General features: G+C 40.5%; 1 protein-coding gene across 1 annotated transcript; it reads right to left on the reverse strand.

Moving 5' to 3' along the window:
- Nucleotides 1-6905: 6905 nt before the first annotated feature.
- Nucleotides 6906-15697, reverse strand: LOC122021564. Its single transcript, XM_042579682.1, has 2 exons — nt 12550-15697; nt 6906-7858 (listed from the first exon to the last, which is right to left on the reverse strand). Exons 1-2 carry the CDS (start codon nt 15695-15697, stop codon nt 7731-7733), a joined length of 3276 nt encoding a protein of 1091 aa, XP_042435616.1. The 3' UTR covers nt 6906-7730.
- Nucleotides 15698-18609: the final 2912 nt, after the last annotated feature.

Genomic DNA, 18609 nt, shown 5'->3' on the forward strand with positions numbered 1-18609 from the left:
GGACGAAGGAACAAGTCCACCAATCCACGATCAACAATGAGGTAACTAAAACAATTGAATTTTCATTACCTACTAATGTTTTGTGTAAGATAGGTAAATACAACAATGCCAAGGAGTTGTGGGATAACTTGGCCAAGTACCATGAGGAGAGCTCCACTTCAAGCCATGAAGAGGAGCCTAGTGAGCCAAGTAGCTCACATCATGGAGGGAGCGAATTGGGAGTTGAGGGCTACTCAACATCCAAGGAAGAAGAGGAGGAGAGTTCCTCTTGTTCAAGTTCGGAGCAAGAAGAAGAAGCTTCTACCTCCGGGAGGGATGAAGAAGAGAGCATCCATCCATCCTCAACCCTAGGTAACTCAAACACTTTAAGTTCAAGTAAATTGCATATAATGTGTTTTGAGTGTATGGAATTTGGACATTACAAGAGTAAATGTCCAAAGAAGACTAAGAAGACTCCACCGGCACCAAAGGTCAAGGAAGCCGGAGTCCCGACATGCAAGAGCAAGAAGCACGTGGTGTGCTTCCAATGCAAGCAACGGGGACACTATAGGAGTCAATGTCCAAGGGGGAGGCACCCTCACGAGGACAAGAGGCCAAACACGTGTAAAGGGGGAGCTAAGGCAAACCCTAAGGTAACCTTTAAAGCCCATTCTTGCAATTCTAGTAGGATGCATGCTAGTAGTCTTATTGCCATTGTCAATAATGATAAGCATGTTAACACTAGAAATCGATACATGTGTTTAGGAGTCAAGCATGCTAGCCTAGATAAGAACAATTCTAGAAATGCTAACCCTAGAATTAACTCATCTAAGGCTAAGGAAAATCTAGATAGAAATCCCAAATCATCTAGACACATGCCTAGGAATACCTCAAAGAAAAATGATAAATCAAAACTTGAGGTATTAGAGAAAGAAAATCAAGTCTTGAGGTCAAGACTTGACTCTCTAGAAAAGGCTCTTAAGGATTTGACTCTAGGGTCTAGGGGTCAAAAACCCAAGTCCAAGGACAAGAAAGGTTTGGGTCACAAACCTAAGTCTCAATTGGTCAAGCCCACTTATCATAATGTTTCATTCGATTATGGAACAAAACCTAGGGCTAGGAAGACCATTACCAAGGTCACAAGGGGAGTCACCCCTATAGTTGACCTTAACGAGACCCAAATGACCAAGGCTTTAAAGCCTAAGAGGGTCATTAGGAGGGTTGCTTGGGAAGTTATCCCTAGTGAATATTTAGTGAATCCAATGAGCTCTAATAGGTATTGGGTTCCTAGGAGCATCTTCTCTACCCCATAGATGGGTTAGAGAGTGTCAACTCCAATAAGAAGGGTAGTTAACCCAACTTTGAGGAAATTGACACTCAAGGAGCATTTTCAAGGTTTTGTGAACCTTTGAAAATGAAATGGAACTATCATTTACTCCTTGGAAGAGTAAAATGTGCCATTATGGAAAAGAATGATTTTAATTGGCACAATTTGGGAAAATCTAGAAAACTCTCGAGGAAAAATGAAACATGCCAAGTTTTGAGGATAAATTTGATCTTTAAGTGGCATGAATTAATCTAGAGTTCAAAAAGTGTCAAAATTAGGATTTTGGCATTTTAGGGCAATCAAGGGTTAAATTTTAGGTTAGCAAAGTGGTTAAGGATACTTAGATAGATAATCTAGGTATATTTATTTATGCTAAATCTTGCCATGATTGTTTGCCCTCACATGTCATGACATCATGTTTAGTTTTATTATCATTTGAAATGTCATGATAATGCTTAGGCTAGTTTATATGTCATGCTTTATTTAAGTTTCAAACTTTATGCCATGACATCATGACATTGGCACATGTTTTTATTTATGATATTATTTCATGCCATGTCATCATCTCTTGCATTAATGATCAATTTAAATTGATTTAAGGATAGAAACACAATTTGATATTGAGATCAAGTTGGTGTTTAGAAAATGCATGAGAACTTAGCCTAAGATGACCTAAACCCATATCTCACATCAAAATTGACTTGGATGTGTTTGATACACTTTAGATGTGTGTGAGATATTAGGATCATGAGTTAGGATCAAGGTGCATAGTTCTTGTACCTAGATTAGCCTAATTCAAGAAATGAGGATCATAGGGAAAGCTTATGTACAAGTCATGTACATATAGCCCTAAGATTGTGGTCCTAAATTAAAAGGTTTAAAATCATTTTAAAATTGATTTGAAAAACCTTGATAAAGTTTTTCTAGTGATAGCATTCATCATTGAACATTGTGATACAAAGTTGAGTTAAACTTGAACTATTTCAAAGTTTTTGAACTTTGTATCAAGATTGAAAAATGGAAACTATTTTCATAGAAAACTATTTTTCCTTGATAGTGTATGATATGAGAAATGTATCCTCAAAGTTTCGTAATTTTTGGAATTTTCTGTAATTTTATGTGAGTTTCTGAATTTCTCCCGGGGAGAAAAATCAGAAATCTCTGATTTCAGAGGCTGGATCGGTCACCGGACCGATCCAGGGAAGGCTGGATCGGTCTGGGGACCGATCCAGAGGGGTCCTGATCGGTCCGGTGACCGATCAGGCGTGCTGAATTTGCTGAATTTCGACTGGTTGTCTGAAATTTCAGCTCGGGAAGGTGGTGTTTTGGATTTCTAAAGGTTTGGAACTCACAAAGACATTGTTGGTGCAATGTTCAAGGGGGAGTTGACCTTTAGGGGGAGTTTTACCTAATTGTCAAGGGGGAGTTGACTTTTAGGGGGAGTTTTTACTCCTTAAGACTTTTGAGGATTAGTGATATGGGATTATCACTAAGTTGATTGTTGAGTTTAGTGTCAAGGGGGAAATTAAGAGTTTCAATGAAAGGTATGGGACTTTCATTAGGAAGAAACTCTTGACCTTGATACTCTCCTTTTTCTTTTTGATGTGTGTCAAAAAGGGGAGAGTGTTCATTGGAGAATTATTGGAGAACCCAAGTTAGGTTATCGGGTTAACCTAAGCCAGGGGAAGAATGTCAAGGAATGTTCGAGGAAGAACATTGGAATTCTTTTTGATGTGTGTCAAAAAGGGGGAGAATTATTGGAGAACCCAAGTTAGGTTATCGGGTTAACCTAAGGGGAGAATGTCCAGAGAATGTTCAAGGAAAGAACATTGGACATTGGAAGATGGTTGGAAAACCTAAGTTAGGTTATCGGGTTAACCTAACTTGATTATGGGTTTTGTCAAACATCAAAAAGGGGGAGATTGTTGGTGCAACCTTAGGTCAAGGTTGACCTGGTTGACCCGACTCGAGGTGACTTGACTCGAGTTGTATTTTGATGTTTGACTTGGAAGATTGTCGGTGCAACCTTAGGTCAAGGTTGACCTAGTTGAGTTGCATGTCGATGTTTGACGAGAAGAGAGTTGTATTCTTGATGTTTGACAAGAATAGGTGTTTGGGAGATTGTAGGTACAATCTTAGGTCAAGGTTGACCTGGTTGACCTGATTCGCGAAAAGTCCAAGTATGGAGACTTGGCACTGGAAAAGTCCAAGTACGGAGACTTGGCACGGGGAAAAGTCCAAGCAGGTAGCTTGGCACGCGGAAAGTCCTGGTGAGTGAAGCCAGGCAGTGGGAAAGTCCTAACTGGGATGTTAGGCAGTTGGAAAGTCCTGGTGAGTGAAGCCAGGCAGTGAGAAAGTCCTAACTGGGATGTTAGGCAGTGTGGAAGTCCTGGTGAGTGAAGCCGGGCAAGGGAAAATCCAGATGGATCAGGGATGATCGGACTTCTGGTGTTGGAAAGTCCAAGTAGGTCAAGGGAGTGATCGGATACTTGGCACGAAGAGGAAAATCCAGATGGATCAGGGATGATCGGACATCTGGTGTGGAAAAGTCTAAGTGGGTCAAAGGGATTGACCGGACACTTAGCGGGGAGTGCTAGCAGGTCAAGGGAGTGACCGGATGCTAGGCATGATGTACCAACAGGTCAAGGTTGACCGGATGTTGGTGTGGAAGCCTTAGGTTTAGGGCTGAGAAGTTTGGATCGGGCTGCAGATCGATCCAATGATACATGGGTCATCTGATCGGTCTGGTGACCGATCAGTGACCGATCAGTATGCTACTGATGGTTATCTGATCGGTCTGGAGACCGATCAGAAGGAGATCAGTGGCAAACTAGCAGAGAAGAGAAGCCTGATCGGTCTACGGACCTATCAGAAGGTTCCCTGATCGGTCTGTGGACCGATCAGGATGTTCCCTGATCAGTCTGTGGACCGATCAGGATGTTCCCTGATCGGTCCATGGACCGATCAGGGACGGAACAGAAGCGAAGTTTCTTCCCTGATCGGTCTGCAGACCGATCAGGATGTTGCCTGATCGGTCCACAGACCGATCAGGGTTCTAGCCGTTGTGACGCAACGGCTAGTTTCTTCGCTGTTTCTTCTTCGCAGGTATAAGAAGACGAGGGCATCTTCTGTGCAATGCTCTCTTTCTTTTTCCCTGCTAGAACTTCTGTTCTTCTGCTGCTGAAGCTTCTGCTTCAACTGAGCTTTGATTGAGCTCGCCTCCGAAGCTTCGCGTGAGCTTCCAGTCGTCGACCAGCTGCTGCGTTTGGGTTGTGAAGTTGCTGCTTCACCTCCAGTCGACAAGAAAGCAAGCAATTGGTAGAGTGTTATTGTATTTCATATTGTACTGCTTTTCTTACTGTTCTTGTACTCTTTGTTTGCTGTTGCAAACGTTTGTGGTGAGGTTTCTCCACCCACAAGGAGTATATTGTATTAGCCGATTCTCCGGGGACTCATCCACCGACGGATTGACTGGACTCGTCCACCTTACGGACACGCCGAGGAGTAGGAGCCCTAATCTCCGAACCTCGTTACATCCTTGTGTTAAGGTTTGGTTTTCTTCTCTGTCGTTTCTTTGTATTTTCCGCTGCGCTAACACGTTTTGTAGAAAGAAACGACGATTTGGGGTCGGCTATTCACACCCCCCCTCTCTAGCCGAGTACGAACGGTCCTAACATATACTTGGTGACAATTTTCTCCTGCTTGCTCCTCATGGCCCTCGGTCGAGCACGGTCCTGACTGATGTCATCTGAATTTCTCAAAGACTACATAAATCCTTGATAATCATGGTCGAGCACGCGACCATACCTTTTTAATTGAGTGTCTTAAATGTTGCCTCGTGACCGAAGGACATGTGCCCCATATTGTCGCCGCGTGCTTGATGTGATAGGTGGATATCCGTTTGTGATGTGACATGCACCTTTTCAAGTTCAATGGTTGGATCTGCTTCTAGGTTTCCATAACTCCAAATCGGACGGTTGGGGTCGATCGGCCACGAGGTTTATAACCTCGTGTGCACCGCCATCTTCCTCACTTTGCATCTTCATCTTCAAGTCTTTGTCTTCGAGCTTCCCTGCGACGCTACATGCTTCTCTCGTTCCAGCGATCTTTCTAGTAAGCCCCCTCCTTTCAATCGAATCCTTTCGCTGTTCTTAGCGTCCTCTCTTTCAATCGAACTTCATTGTTTCTTGTCGACCTTCATTTTCAATAGCAAGCTCTTCACAACCTCCCGTCTTCGTTCCTGAACTCTAGTACACGTCCATCGAGTCCAGGTTCGACGGAGGCGATGCAGAGAGTTTGAGAGCTACTTTTGAAATTTCCTCTGATTATCAAATCGGCCTTCCTTCGGCTTTTGGCCGCTCAAACGAGCCGCCTCCGGGTTTTGTATGCTTCTTTTGGGACCAATTTACCACTGGTCTGCGGTTCTCGATTCACCCTTTCTTCTTTGTCATTTGTAAATATTTTCGTATTTCTCTCCATCAACTAGTGTCGAACTCCTTTCGGTTGTTGTGCGGGGTCGTCATTCTGTTCCACCTGCACAACATTCCTCTTACTCCTCCACTTTTCTACTATTTCTATTATCCCAAATTGTCCGAGCCGAAGACTTTTCTCTTCCAAACTCGAGTGGGCCTAGTCTTCTTTGATAAGATGTCATCCTCCAACAAGTATTGGAAGGATTACTATTTCTTTGTTCGCTTTCCCGAGCGCTCGGATTTTCCGACCAACTAGCAATTAAAGGTGTCGAATCTTCTCAAGCTTAAGAAATATAAGAGCCAATCGGACTACCTCTATGCAACTTCCAGCTTGGCCGGTCAGAAGTACCATATCCACAAGCTACTGCATGAGGGAGTCCTCTACGTGTTCGGCTTGAGTCTGATCTGCACAAAGCTCCCGTCCAGCCTAGATATGCTCCCATTTTTCTCCTTCATTGAATTTAATTGATTTTTCTTTTTTTGTAGCTCACATCATGCTAAGGGTGCGTCCGGCTGGCAAGAGCAAACTTACAAACACAGAGATCAACGTTATGGTCGTAGCCGAGCTGGAGCCATGGTTTACAGTCGATCGGTTCCAACGAAGATCCGCTCAGAGAGAGCGCGGGAGTGCCAGCCCAAGGGAGAGAAGGGGTGGCTGGTAAGCTCTCTAAATAGATGTCACAAATTAACTCCCAAATTAATGTTCAGATCGAAAACCCACAACTACACAAAGCAATGTTTTAGTATAAGGCCCGAGTCGAATTTCCGAGGATTATGCTAGAACGTGCTTATTTTGGATTAAGAACACACTTTTTGGGTTTTCTAGATATGAAATGGGGATTTGGTATTCAAAATGAAATAATAGACCTAGAAATGAATTCAAAAAAAACTTCAATTACCCTACTGCAGAAATAATTCTAAGAACCAAAAGAAATAAAATTTCAAACTATTCATGCACTGTTCTATAAAACTGCAAAATGCAAAACTGCAGAAATAAACTTGCACTAAATGAAACTCAACCCACTGCAATTATTGAACTCTAAATTCTAGATTTATCTAAATTAAACTAGTAAACTAATCTTAAGCCACCAACAATTAACCAGAAACTAAATCTGCTTAGCCACAAACATAGAAAACAGAATCACAGCAAATTCTGCTGCACAAACTGAACAAATCAGAACACGAAGCAGAACACATAAGAACAAGAATAAACAGAGCAGTTTCGTGCAGAAATTAAGACTAAAATAAATCTAAGCTGTGAACTAACAAATTCAGAAACAAAGTGTAAAAACAAGAAAACCTAAGCTAGAAACAAACTGCAAAGAAAACATAACATCCCTACACCCAAATCTCGGCCAAAACTTGTCTCCTCCTTGCCGTCACACAAAGAATCTGCAGAGAACACTCCAACAGAAATCGGTCTAGTGTCCTCAAGCTTCAAAACGAACTCAGATTCACTTGTATCAGCTCACAAAACTCCAGCGAGATCAGATTCTGACTTGGTACTTTGTTGCACGCTGCTGGGTTCACTGTCGCTGGAATCGCAAGCTGGACGAAGGGCTACGAAGGATGGAAACTGGTCGGAAAGGGTTCAGAATCACTGGAGGACCACCGCCAAAAATCCAGTAAAGGAATGGAAACTCGAATCAGAAGAACACCTCCAACCCGAGATGAAACTCGCGACTCGCAGCTACAGTGCCTCGCATGCAAAAACACTTGCTGGAAGTGCGCCGATGGTCGGAAGCTGGTCGCCGGAAGCTGAGGAACTCACGCCGATGATGACAAGTTGGCTTGAAGATCTGGAAGAAGGGAGGGAGCAAGCTTCGCGCCGTCGAAAGAGAAACGGCACGATGAACAGTAGCGAGCTCACTGTTCACCGTGCCAAAATGTTCTTTAAATACCTAGGGTTTTGGCTCATTGAACCCTAAGTTGGTGTAAGGCTCCTGTGTGATCTAGCTTGGGTTTAAGCTCCTTGAAATCCATTGGAATCCAAGTTTAATTGAGCCCAAAGGTGGCCTTGCACTACTCCATTTGGTTGAGTGAACTAAGCCTCCACTTGAATCATGAGTCCTTGTGTACCCTACAAGACCAAATTCACAAAATGAGGAATAAATCACGCATAAGATGAAAAAACATCATAAAGCTCATAAAAACCTTTTTTGGGGAAATATAATCAAAATTGGAATTAAACATGTGCAAATATATAAAGAACACCAAATATTAACCCAAAATTAATAAGCAAATTCATAGCTTATCAAATCCCCCACACTTATTCTTGCACGCCTTGTGCAAGTGAGCCCACCAAAATATCAACTAAGATGGTACCTCCTTCTCCTAACTATTCTTGATCATATCTTAAAGAAAGTAAAAGGAAGTTACAAGTAAGTATCAAGTTTCATAGACTCACACATTCATGACCTCTATTTTCACCTTGGTTCGATACTTAGTAAATTTCATCCATCATGAATAAAGTGAAAATGATAACATTTCTAATTCTCCCAAGGTAATTTGAGGTGGCTCTCTATTAATCTCAAATCTTGCAAAGGCGGTGGGCACTCAAGCTACTCATAGCAAATCCACTACCATAAGCTTGCTTTTCATCTAATTCAACCTCCATCACAGATATTAAGATGCACATTCATGAAAATTTACAACCATTGGAAAAGAGATCGAAATCAGATGTAAATGAAAGAATTAATGCTAATGGAGCAAATAGAAAGATAAAATTCAACTCAAGGTGGAAGACATGGACTTAGAATGATATGTGATGTTCAATTTCGGTCAAGCATGGATGATTTATCTTGGGTCTTAACTACTAAACTGAATTGAGCTCTTCATTCATTTGTATCTTCATAGTCCAGCTCCTACTTTTCAACTCTTCGTTTCATTCAATTTCACAATTCATAATCTGATACCTCGCATAATCTGATTCCTTTGCAAAAATTTCAGCAGACAACTCTTGAGATAACTCACTTGACATTAAATTGCAAAGGCCTTTAATCTCATTCATTCAGATAAGATTCAATCCGGAAATTAGATACAGAAATGAGCATCTTTGAAATCAGTCTGCAATTCCAATAGTCTTCTTCCAAGCTCAACTGTTCACTGTCCTCAAATTCTGCTGATACTGTTTCAATTCATTCCAGCTAACTCGGAAGAAAGTTCATTTGATTATGAGTCAACATGGTTAAACTCCCATCCAATACAGATCAGAATGGCAAAAATTCCTGATACAAATCAGCAACTTCCTTATGGACCAACTATTCTGCATTCTAATCCATCAGCAGGTTTAAACTTCTTCTATCTTGTCATCCTCTTCAACAATGGTACGAATTCAAGATTCCACCTCTTGTTCTCCAATGGCACAAAAATTTCAGCTTGGATTTTACTTTTCCTCACTGAATTACAGTCCAAAACTTCAAGCTGCAATTTTGGTTCAATCTTCTTCAGTTTTCAGCTTTATTTTCCTGTTTGTTTTCAAATTCCTTGTCTAAAAGTCCTGTAAACTCTGGAGAAGAAAGATAACCAATTAACAATACTAAGTAGCAGCTGGGTTTCAGATTTTTCTCTGGTCAGTAGCCCCTTTAAACTTCATTCTGCACTATCATTACTGATTTCAGTTTTTCTTCAATGCTGAACTTTGTATCAACCTACCCCTATTAAGCCTTAAAAATTTCCAATACTTCTTCATCTTGCCTCTTCAGAACCTTTACAATGCATATCCAAAGGTCTTCTATTTTCCAGCAGCTTTGGTTCATCACAACTTTCATGCCAATTTGGCACAAAAACTGCCATATTCTGCACAATCTATACTTGCTGAAAATTCTGCACTATACTCATCCCTTTCATTCCAGCACCTTTTCCCCTTGATCTTCTTTGTATTGAGTTCCACTTCCCAATTTGAGAGTTGTCATTGTCTTCTTTTACTCCTCTCATTCACCACACTTCAGCCTTCAAACACTACCATCAAGTGTCATACTATTTCCAGATTTCAGTGATTGACTTGCAATATTTGTGGAAGTTGTTCATGCTAACATTCCATTTGTTTCTTCACATTACAAAGCTTCATGTAAGCTTTTCTTCTCCTTGATATCATTCCTGAAATCTTGATACTCCAACAGCTCTCAACTTCTGATTTCAGTTTTTCACAACTTCCTTCACAATTCTCTGAATTTTCAGCTTATACTTACTATTCTCAACTGATGTTGCTGCTCGCACTCCAAGCTTCTTCAATGCACTGATCTTTACAGTCATCTACGTCAAAGGATAGCTTAATTTCCATTGAATTTCAGCTAACAACATCCTTAGAAGTGGCTAAAATTCAGAATTTCAGTAAGTTACTACCACCAGAATTCTTCCAGCCTGTCTGTAGAGAATGCTATCAAGATTCAAGCATGTGCAGATTTCTGATCTTTACTCCTTGTTTTGCAGATGCCATAACAAATTGCATACCAGTTGTTTCAACATCTTCTCAAATTCCCACTAAGCTACCTCTCATTTTAATCTTGCATTCTAAGTTTTGATACAAACTGGTACAACATTTCAGCACTGCACTTGAATTCTGCAGAATTATGGTTCAGAATGCAAGATTTCAATGCACCAATGTCCATAATTCAATCTGTTCAAAATAATTTTTTTTTTCTCTTCACAATCAAATGTATCACTCTTGGACAATGACACACAGCAAGTTTAAGAAACCGGGCTTCCTTATTTCTGCAGAATTCACTTCCTCCATCAAAACAAAATAGCTCAACACCAGAACTCAATCAAACTAAACACCTCCCCCACACTTACTCTTTTGTGCGTCCCGGCCAAAATTAAATCATCACATAACATCCAAGTTAACCATATCCAAAGAAATAAAACATGAAAAAAAAAAGAATACAGATAGGATGATTCATGTTAAGAGAAATAGCAAAAATAGGTGAGGGCAATGTGATAATGGAGTAATCTTCATAAAAATGACTCAACACTGTTCTAATGGTATAAATCAGATTTGAAGCAAGTTCTAGAGTGAAATAAGCTACAAGTGCATCACTCAAATAGGCTCAAAACTCACTAGGTAAATAAAAGTTATCATATCATTCCATCAATCAAGAATCCATCACTAGTATCAATCTCTTGCAATCCTAGAGTTCAATCATGCCATAAAGTCGTTAAACAAGATAACCAAATTTAACATCCCTTTTCAAATCCCTTAAAATGATACAAAGAAATGTCAAAAGAAGGAAGTACCATTTATTCCTAAAACAAAAACTATCGAACTCTAAGAAATGGCAACTATCATGAACATAAAACCTAAACTCCGAAACCATGCAAGAACAACACAACTAATTAGACTCAAGATTTATTAATGCAAGAAAATTCTAATGAAACCGAAACTTGTCCTAACATATAAGAAAAACTACTAAAATCTAAAATTTATTCATTTGCAAAGAAACAAAAGATAAAGTAAAACTCCCCTCTAGCTCGGGTAGATAGCATCAACATGTTCCATTTCCTCTACCACCAAGCCCTTCACTTCTTCATGAAACCTTTTAAGCCTTTGTCCATTAACTTTAAAAACCCGGCCAGTAGACATATCTTGGATTTCAACCACTCCATAAAAGAACATATTAGTAACACAATAAGGTCCTTCCCATCTAGATCTCAACTTACCTTTAATCAATTTGAGACGAGATCGATATAGAAGTACTTTGTCACCAATTTGAAACTCTTTCACTTCAATTTGTTTGTCATGAAATCTCTTGGCCTTTTCTTTGTAAATCCGTGAGTTCTCAAATGCTTCCAATCTAATCTCTTCAAGTTCTTGAAGTTGCAACTTTCTTTCTTCTCCAACCGTGTCACTATCAAGGTTGCATGCTTTAACCGCCCAATACGCCCTATGTTCAATCTCCACAGGTAAATGGCAAGCTTTTCCATACACAATCCTGTATGGAGACATTCTTATAGGGGTCTTGAAAGCGGTCCTATAAGCCCATAGTGCATCTTCAAGTCTTTTGCTCCAATCCTTCCTATCAGGTCTCACAGTCTTTTCAAGAATTGATTTCACCTCCCTGTTAGACACTTCTGCTTGCCCATTTGTTTGAGGGTGATAGGATGTAGAAACTTTATGTGTAACCCCGTACTTATGTAGCAAAGCCTTTATGTGTCTGTTACAAAAATGAGACCCTTGATCACTTATGATCGCCCTGGGTACTCCAAACCTGCAAAATATGTGAGACCTGACAAAACTAACAACAACAGAAGAGTCATCCGTCTGAGTGGGAATGACCTCCACCCATTTGGAAACATAATCAACTGCTAATAAAATGTATGCAAATCCAAAAGAGGCAGGAAATGGACCCATAAACTCAATACCCCAAACATCAAAAATCTCACAAAATAATATGAATTGTTGAGGCATTTCATTTCTAAGTCCTATGTTCCCAGTTCGTTGACACCTATCACATGATCGATAAAAAACATAAGCATCACGAAAAAGGGTAGGCCAATACAAACCACATTCTAATATTTTCCTAGCAGTTCTTTGTGGTCCAAAATGCCCTCCACACTCAAAAGAATGACAAAAAGTAAGTACAGACTGAAACTCAGAGTCAGGTATGCATCTCCTAATGATCTGATCACTACAAAATTTCCACAAATAAGGATCATCCCAAACATAGAATTTTGAATCACTTTTTAATTTATCTTTTTGAGCTTTTGAAAATTGTTTGGGATAAACATGTGCAACTAGGAAATTCACTAGATCCGCATACCATGGAGACTCACCCTGCAACTGTAGAAGCTGCTCATCCCTGAAATCATCAACAATGGCCGAATGGTCCAAGTCTCCTTCAATCCTGCTCAAGTGATCTGCAACCAAGTTCTCCTTCCCGCTCCTATCACGTATCTCTACGTCGAATTCTTGAAGCAGAAGCATCCATCTGATTAATCTAGGCTTTGCATCAGGCTTCTTGAGGAGATACTTCAAAGCTGCATGATCAGAAAAAATAATCACATGAGAACAAAGAAGATATGATCTGAACTTATCTAAAGCAAAAACAATAGAAAGAAGCTCTTTTTCTGTTGTTGTGTAGTTTGCTTGAGCTGAGTCCAAAGTCTTGGAAGCATAGCAAATAACATGTGGTGCTCCATCCACTCTCTGTGCTAGTACAGCTCCCACTGCATAATCTGAAGCATCACACATCAACTCAAAAGGTAAGGACCAGTCTGGGGGTCTGATGATGGGTGCTGAAGTAAGAGCCTCCTTCAATCTGTCAAAAGCCTCCATACACCTCTGATCAAAATCAAAAATGACATCCTTCTGAAGTAGCTGAGATAATGGCAGAGCAATCTTACTGAAGTCTCTAATAAATCTCCTGTAGAATCCTGCATGACCAAGAAAAGCTCGAACCTCCCGCACGCATGCAGGGTAAGATAAAGAAGATATAGCGCTAACTTTAGCAGGATCTACTTCAATGCCTTTCCTAGAGACTATATGACCTAAAACAATGCCATGCTCTACCATAAAATGACACTTTTCAAAATTTAAAACCAAATCCGTGTCGATACATCTACTTAAAACTCGAGACAAGTTTTCCAAACATGCATCAAAAGAAGAGCCATAAACAGAAAAATCATCCATGAATACTTCCATGCAATGCTCTAATAAATCACCAAAAATACTCACCATGCATCGCTGAAAAGTACCTGGAGCGTTGCACAATCCAAATGGCATCCTACGATATGCGAATGTACCGAAAGGGCAGGTGAAAGTAGTCTTCTCCTGGTCCTCTGGGTCGATGCAAATATGAAAATAACCAGTATACCCATCAAGAAAACAATAATGTGATTTACCTGCCAATCTCTCCAACATCTGATCAATAAAAGGAAGTGGATAATGATCCTTTCGGCTTGCTTGGTTCAGCTTCCTATAGTCCACACATACTCTCCAGGAATTCTTTACTCTCGTGGGCACCAGTTCGTTCTCTTCATTAGCTACCACTGCCACCCCTGACTTCTTCGGAACCACATGGATGGGACTGACCCATTTACTGTCAGAAATCGGATAAATGATGTCAGCCTGAAGAAGTCTAGTCACCTCCTTCTTTACAACATCCAAAATCAATGGGTTTAGTCGTCTCTGTGGCTGTCTCACTGGCCTCACATCCTCCTCTAAGTGAATCTTATGCATACAAATGGAAGGACTGATCCCAGGAATGTCTGCCAGAGTCCATCCAATTGCCTTCTTATGTTGTCTCAGAATCTCTAACAATCGTTCCTCCTGATCCGGTTCCAAATTCTGAGCTATGATGACAGGTAGCTGCTGATTCTCACCCAAATAGCCATACTTCAAATACTGAGGCAATGGCTTCAATTCCTCTTGTGTCGGGTCAACTGTAGGCGATCCTAGGGGTAGAGCTTCTCCTAAGCAATCCCCTACGCATACCTCTTCCTCTCTGAGCGATCCTAGGGGTAATGCTTCTCCTAAGCAATCCCCTACACATTCACTCGTGCTTCCACTTTCTTCCACCTCTAAAATATCCTCCAACAAAGAAACAAATTCATTCTCTTGATCAAAATCAGAAACCTCTAAGTCTGAATCAATATCTGACAAGAACTCCATACCATCCAACTCCTCTGAGATATCAACGCTAAGTATAGAATGATCCTCTCTAGGATGCTTCATAGCCTCAAAAATGCTGAATCTAACCACTGTGTCTCCTATCTCCATAGAAAGAGTTCCAGCATGCACATCAATCTTTGTTCTAGCAGTCTTCAAGAATGGACGTCCAAGAATAAGCGGAGCCCTGTTTGCAAGCACATCACCCTCCATGTCTAAGATGTAAAAATATGCAGGAAAAATTAACTCCCTCACTTTTACCAATACATCTTCTATCACTCCAGCTGGGTGTGCTTGACTTCTATTGGCCAACTGAATCACTACACCTGTAGGCTGCAAAGGTCCAATTCTTAACGACTGAAAAACTGATTTAGGCATCACATTAATAGAAGCTCCAAGATCTAACATCGCATCCTCAAAAATACAATCTCCTATAACACAAGGCACGGTAAAAACTCCTGGATCTTCACACTTCTGAGGAACTGGCTGAAGTAATGCTGAGACATTCTTTCCCATACTTATCAATTCATTCCCCTTTAATTTCTTTTTGTGCACACAAAGATCCTTTAGGAATTTGGCATATTTTGGAATTTGCTTAATCATGGTAAGCAAAGGCACATTCATTTCAACCTTGCTGAATAATTTCACCAATTCTTGATATTCCCTAGCCTTTTCTTCCTCCATTTCTTTTCTTGGTTGTACACTTCTTTGAGGGAAAGGTAATGGAGTGGAATGCTCGGCTTCTTGCTGGTTAAAAGTTCTGTCCAGATTCTGCCCAGAATTTCCCAAGTTCTGTGCTGAATTTTGAGTTGAATTTGGAGCTGCTGTTGGAGTAAAATCCAAGCCGAAATCTGCTCCATCAATTTGATCATAATCTGAAGTTGCAGGTTGATTGAAATGTTGCTGATCAGCTCCAGTAATCCCATGCTGTGCAGAATCTGGTCGCTCTGAATTTGCTGGAAAATTCTGCAATTTCTGTGAAGTCAAATATGAAGCTGTCCTGGATATGACTTGCTGTGATCTAGCTGAAAAATTCGAATTTGGGTCTGAAATTGTTTTGCCACTTCGAAGAGTTAATGCACTCACATTTCCTTTAGGATTTGGAGTCGGTTGTGAAGGTAATTGCCCAGATCCTTGATTTTGCATCTGATTAATGTTGCTAGCAAGCTGCCTAATCTGCCTTTCAATGTTTTGCAATGTTGTATCAATCCTCTGCTGATGTTGCTGCTGTTGCATCATTTGCTGTTGCTGTTGTAGCACTTGCTGCATCAAATCCTCAATTTTTGAGCTGCTAAAATTCTGCTGAGGTTGCATTGATCTTGGGCTTGTAGAAGAAGGCAGTGCAAGCTGAGATTGGTGCTGATTTGCACTACTTGGCTACTGGAAATTCTGCACAGGTTGCTGAATTTGCTGGAAATGGTTTTGCTGATTCTGTGCATTCTGAAATTGTGGCTGAAATGCAACATTCGAATGCTGAAAATTCTGGAATGGTTGAAATTGCTGATTTTGGTTGAAGTTTTGCTGAAATTGTGGCTGCTGGAAGTGTTGATTTTGCTGAGAATGAACTGCTGGATGGTTCTGGAAATAATGTTGATTCTGCTGATGCTGAAATGATGGCTGACCAATCTGATTTTGTGTTGGCTGCTGATAAAATGTGTTCCCATACCTCAAATTAGGATGATCCCTCCATCCCGGATTATAAGTTGAAGAGTTGGGATCATACTTGTGTTGCTGAAATTGAGGTCTTGAAATGGCTGCAACAGATTCAACTTGATATAAATTAGGACAATGATCCGAAGAATGATCTTGGCTTGAACAAATTCCACACAACTTCATCATTGGTAAAGGAAAATTTGAAACATGACTCGAATTTTGCAACGCCATTTGCTTCACTAGAGAAGTCAATTCTTGCAAATTGTTCCTAATTTCTTGTTGCTCAGTTGAAACTAAATGAGTTTCATTAACCACTCTAGTACCAAGAGCTCTACTCCCAAATTGTTGTGAATTTTCCGCCATATTTGAAATTAGCTCTCTTGCTTGATTTGGAGTCTTATTCACCAAAGCTCCTCCAGCTGCTACATCTATCATGCTCCTATCCATGGGAAGTAAACCCTCATAAAAATATTGAACAAGGAACTGGTCACTAATTTGATGTTGTGGACAACCCGAACACAGCTTCTTGAATCTCTCCCAATAATCATAAAGAGTCTCTCCCACTACTTGTTGAATACCACAAATGCTCTTCCTGATAGTTGCAGTCCTTGAAGCTGGGAAAAATTTCTCCAAAAAAGCTCTCTTCATATCAATCCAACTCGCAATGTATCCAGCTGGAAGGCAATATAACCAGTCTTTAGCTGCTCCCGTCAAAGAGAATGGAAAAGCCCTCAACTTAATGTCTTCTTCTGAAATCCCTTGTGGCTTCATGGTGGAACAAACCACATGGAATTCATGTAGATGGCGGTTGGGATCCTCTCCTGATAAGCCTTGAAATTTGGGAAGCAGATGAATAAGTCCTGATCTGAGTTCAAAATCTCCTGCCAAATCTGGATAAGTGATGGATGAGTACTTATAAGCCACATCTGGTGCTGCAAGCTCTTTCATAGTTCGATCCCCTTCTGTTATCTGATTATCCATCTCTGAAATTCTACTCTCACAAGTTGCTGCTGACCTAGCTTGTCTCCTTAAAGCCCAAAAGGTTCTTTCAATCTCCGGGTCTAGTTCATGCAATGTTGCAAAGGAAGACCTAGTCATGCAAGCCAATAAACAATCAAAATTCAGTAGATATTCAATAAAATCAAAAAAATCAGCAAACTAAAGCTGAGAAAATTATTCACAATCCAAAACAAACAAACAATTCTAGCAAAGTTTAAAGGTTCCCCGGCAACGGCGCCAAAATTTGGTAAGCTCTCTAAATAGATGTCACAAATTAACTCCCAAATTAATGTTCAGATCGAAAACCCACAACTACACAAAGCAATGTTTTAGTATAAGGCTCGAGTCGAATTTCTGAGGATTATGCTAGAACGTGCTTGTTTTGGATTAAGAACACACTTTTTGGGTTTTCTAGATATGAAATGGGGATTTGGTATTCAAAATGAAATAATAGACCTAGAAATGAATTCAAAAAAAATTTCAATTACCCTACTGCAGAAATAATTCTAAGAACCAAAAGAAATAAAATTTCAAACTATTCATGCACTGATCTATAAAACTGCAAAATGCAAAACTGCAGAAATAAACTTGCACTAAATGACACTCAACCCACTGCAATTATTGAACTCTAAATTCTAGATTTATCTAAATTAAACTAGTAAACTAATCTTAAGCCACCAACAATTAACCAGAAACTAAATCTGCTTAGCCACAAACATAGAAAACAGAATCGCAGCAAATTCTGCTGCACAAACTGAACAAATCAGAACACGAAGCAGAACACATAAGAACAAGAATAAACAGAGCAGATTCGTGCAGAAATTAAGACTAAAATAAATCTAAGCTGTGAACTAACAAATTCAGAAACAAAGTGTAAAAACAAGAAAACCTAAGCTAGAAACAAACTGCAAAGAAAACATAACATCCCTACACCCAAATCTCGGCCAAAACTTGTCTCCTCCTTGTCGTCACACGAAGAATCTGCAGAGAACACTCCAACAGAAATCGGTCTGGTGTCCTCAAGCTTCAAAACGAACTCAGATTCACTTGTATCAGCTCACAAAACTCCAGCGAGATCAGATTCTGACTTGGTACTTTGTTGCACGCTGCTGGGTTCACTGTCGCTGGAATCGCAAGCTGGACGAAGGGCTACGAAGGATGGAAACTGGTCGGAAAGGGTTCAGAATCACTGGAGGACCACCGCCAATAATCCAGTAAAGGAATGGAAACTCGAATCAGAAGAACACCTCCAACCCGAGATGAAACTCGCGACTCGCAGCTACAGTGCCTCGCCTGCAAAAACACTTGCTGGAAGTGCGCCGATGGTCGGAAGCTGGTCGCTGGAAGCTGAGGAACTCACGCCGATGATGACAAGTTGGCTTGAAGATCTGGAAGAAGGGAGGGAGCAAGCTTCGCGCCGTCGAAAGAGAAACGACACGATGAACAGTAGCGAGCTCACTGTTCACCGTGCCAAAATGTTCTTTAAATACCTAGGGTTTTGGCTCATTGAACCCTAAGTTGGTGTAAGGCTCCTGTGTGATCTAGCTTGGGTTTAAGCTCCTTGAAATCCATTG

The sequence above is a fragment of the Zingiber officinale genome, chromosome 9A, assembly GCF_018446385.1.
Source record: "Zingiber officinale cultivar Zhangliang chromosome 9A, Zo_v1.1, whole genome shotgun sequence".
NCBI classification, from domain to species: domain Eukaryota; kingdom Viridiplantae; phylum Streptophyta; class Magnoliopsida; order Zingiberales; family Zingiberaceae; genus Zingiber; species Zingiber officinale.

Bases quoted from the DNA above. Each gene is read 5' to 3' on its own strand.
- LOC122021564 (XM_042579682.1), bottom strand. From the start codon at position 15,697: ATGCAACCTCAGCAGAATTTTAGCAGCTCAAAAATTGAGGATTTGATG. The intron at 7,859-12,549 runs GTGAGTCTCCAT...TTGGTCTTGTAG, and splicing joins GCAGCTTCTACAGTTGCAGG to GGTACACAAGGACTCATGAT.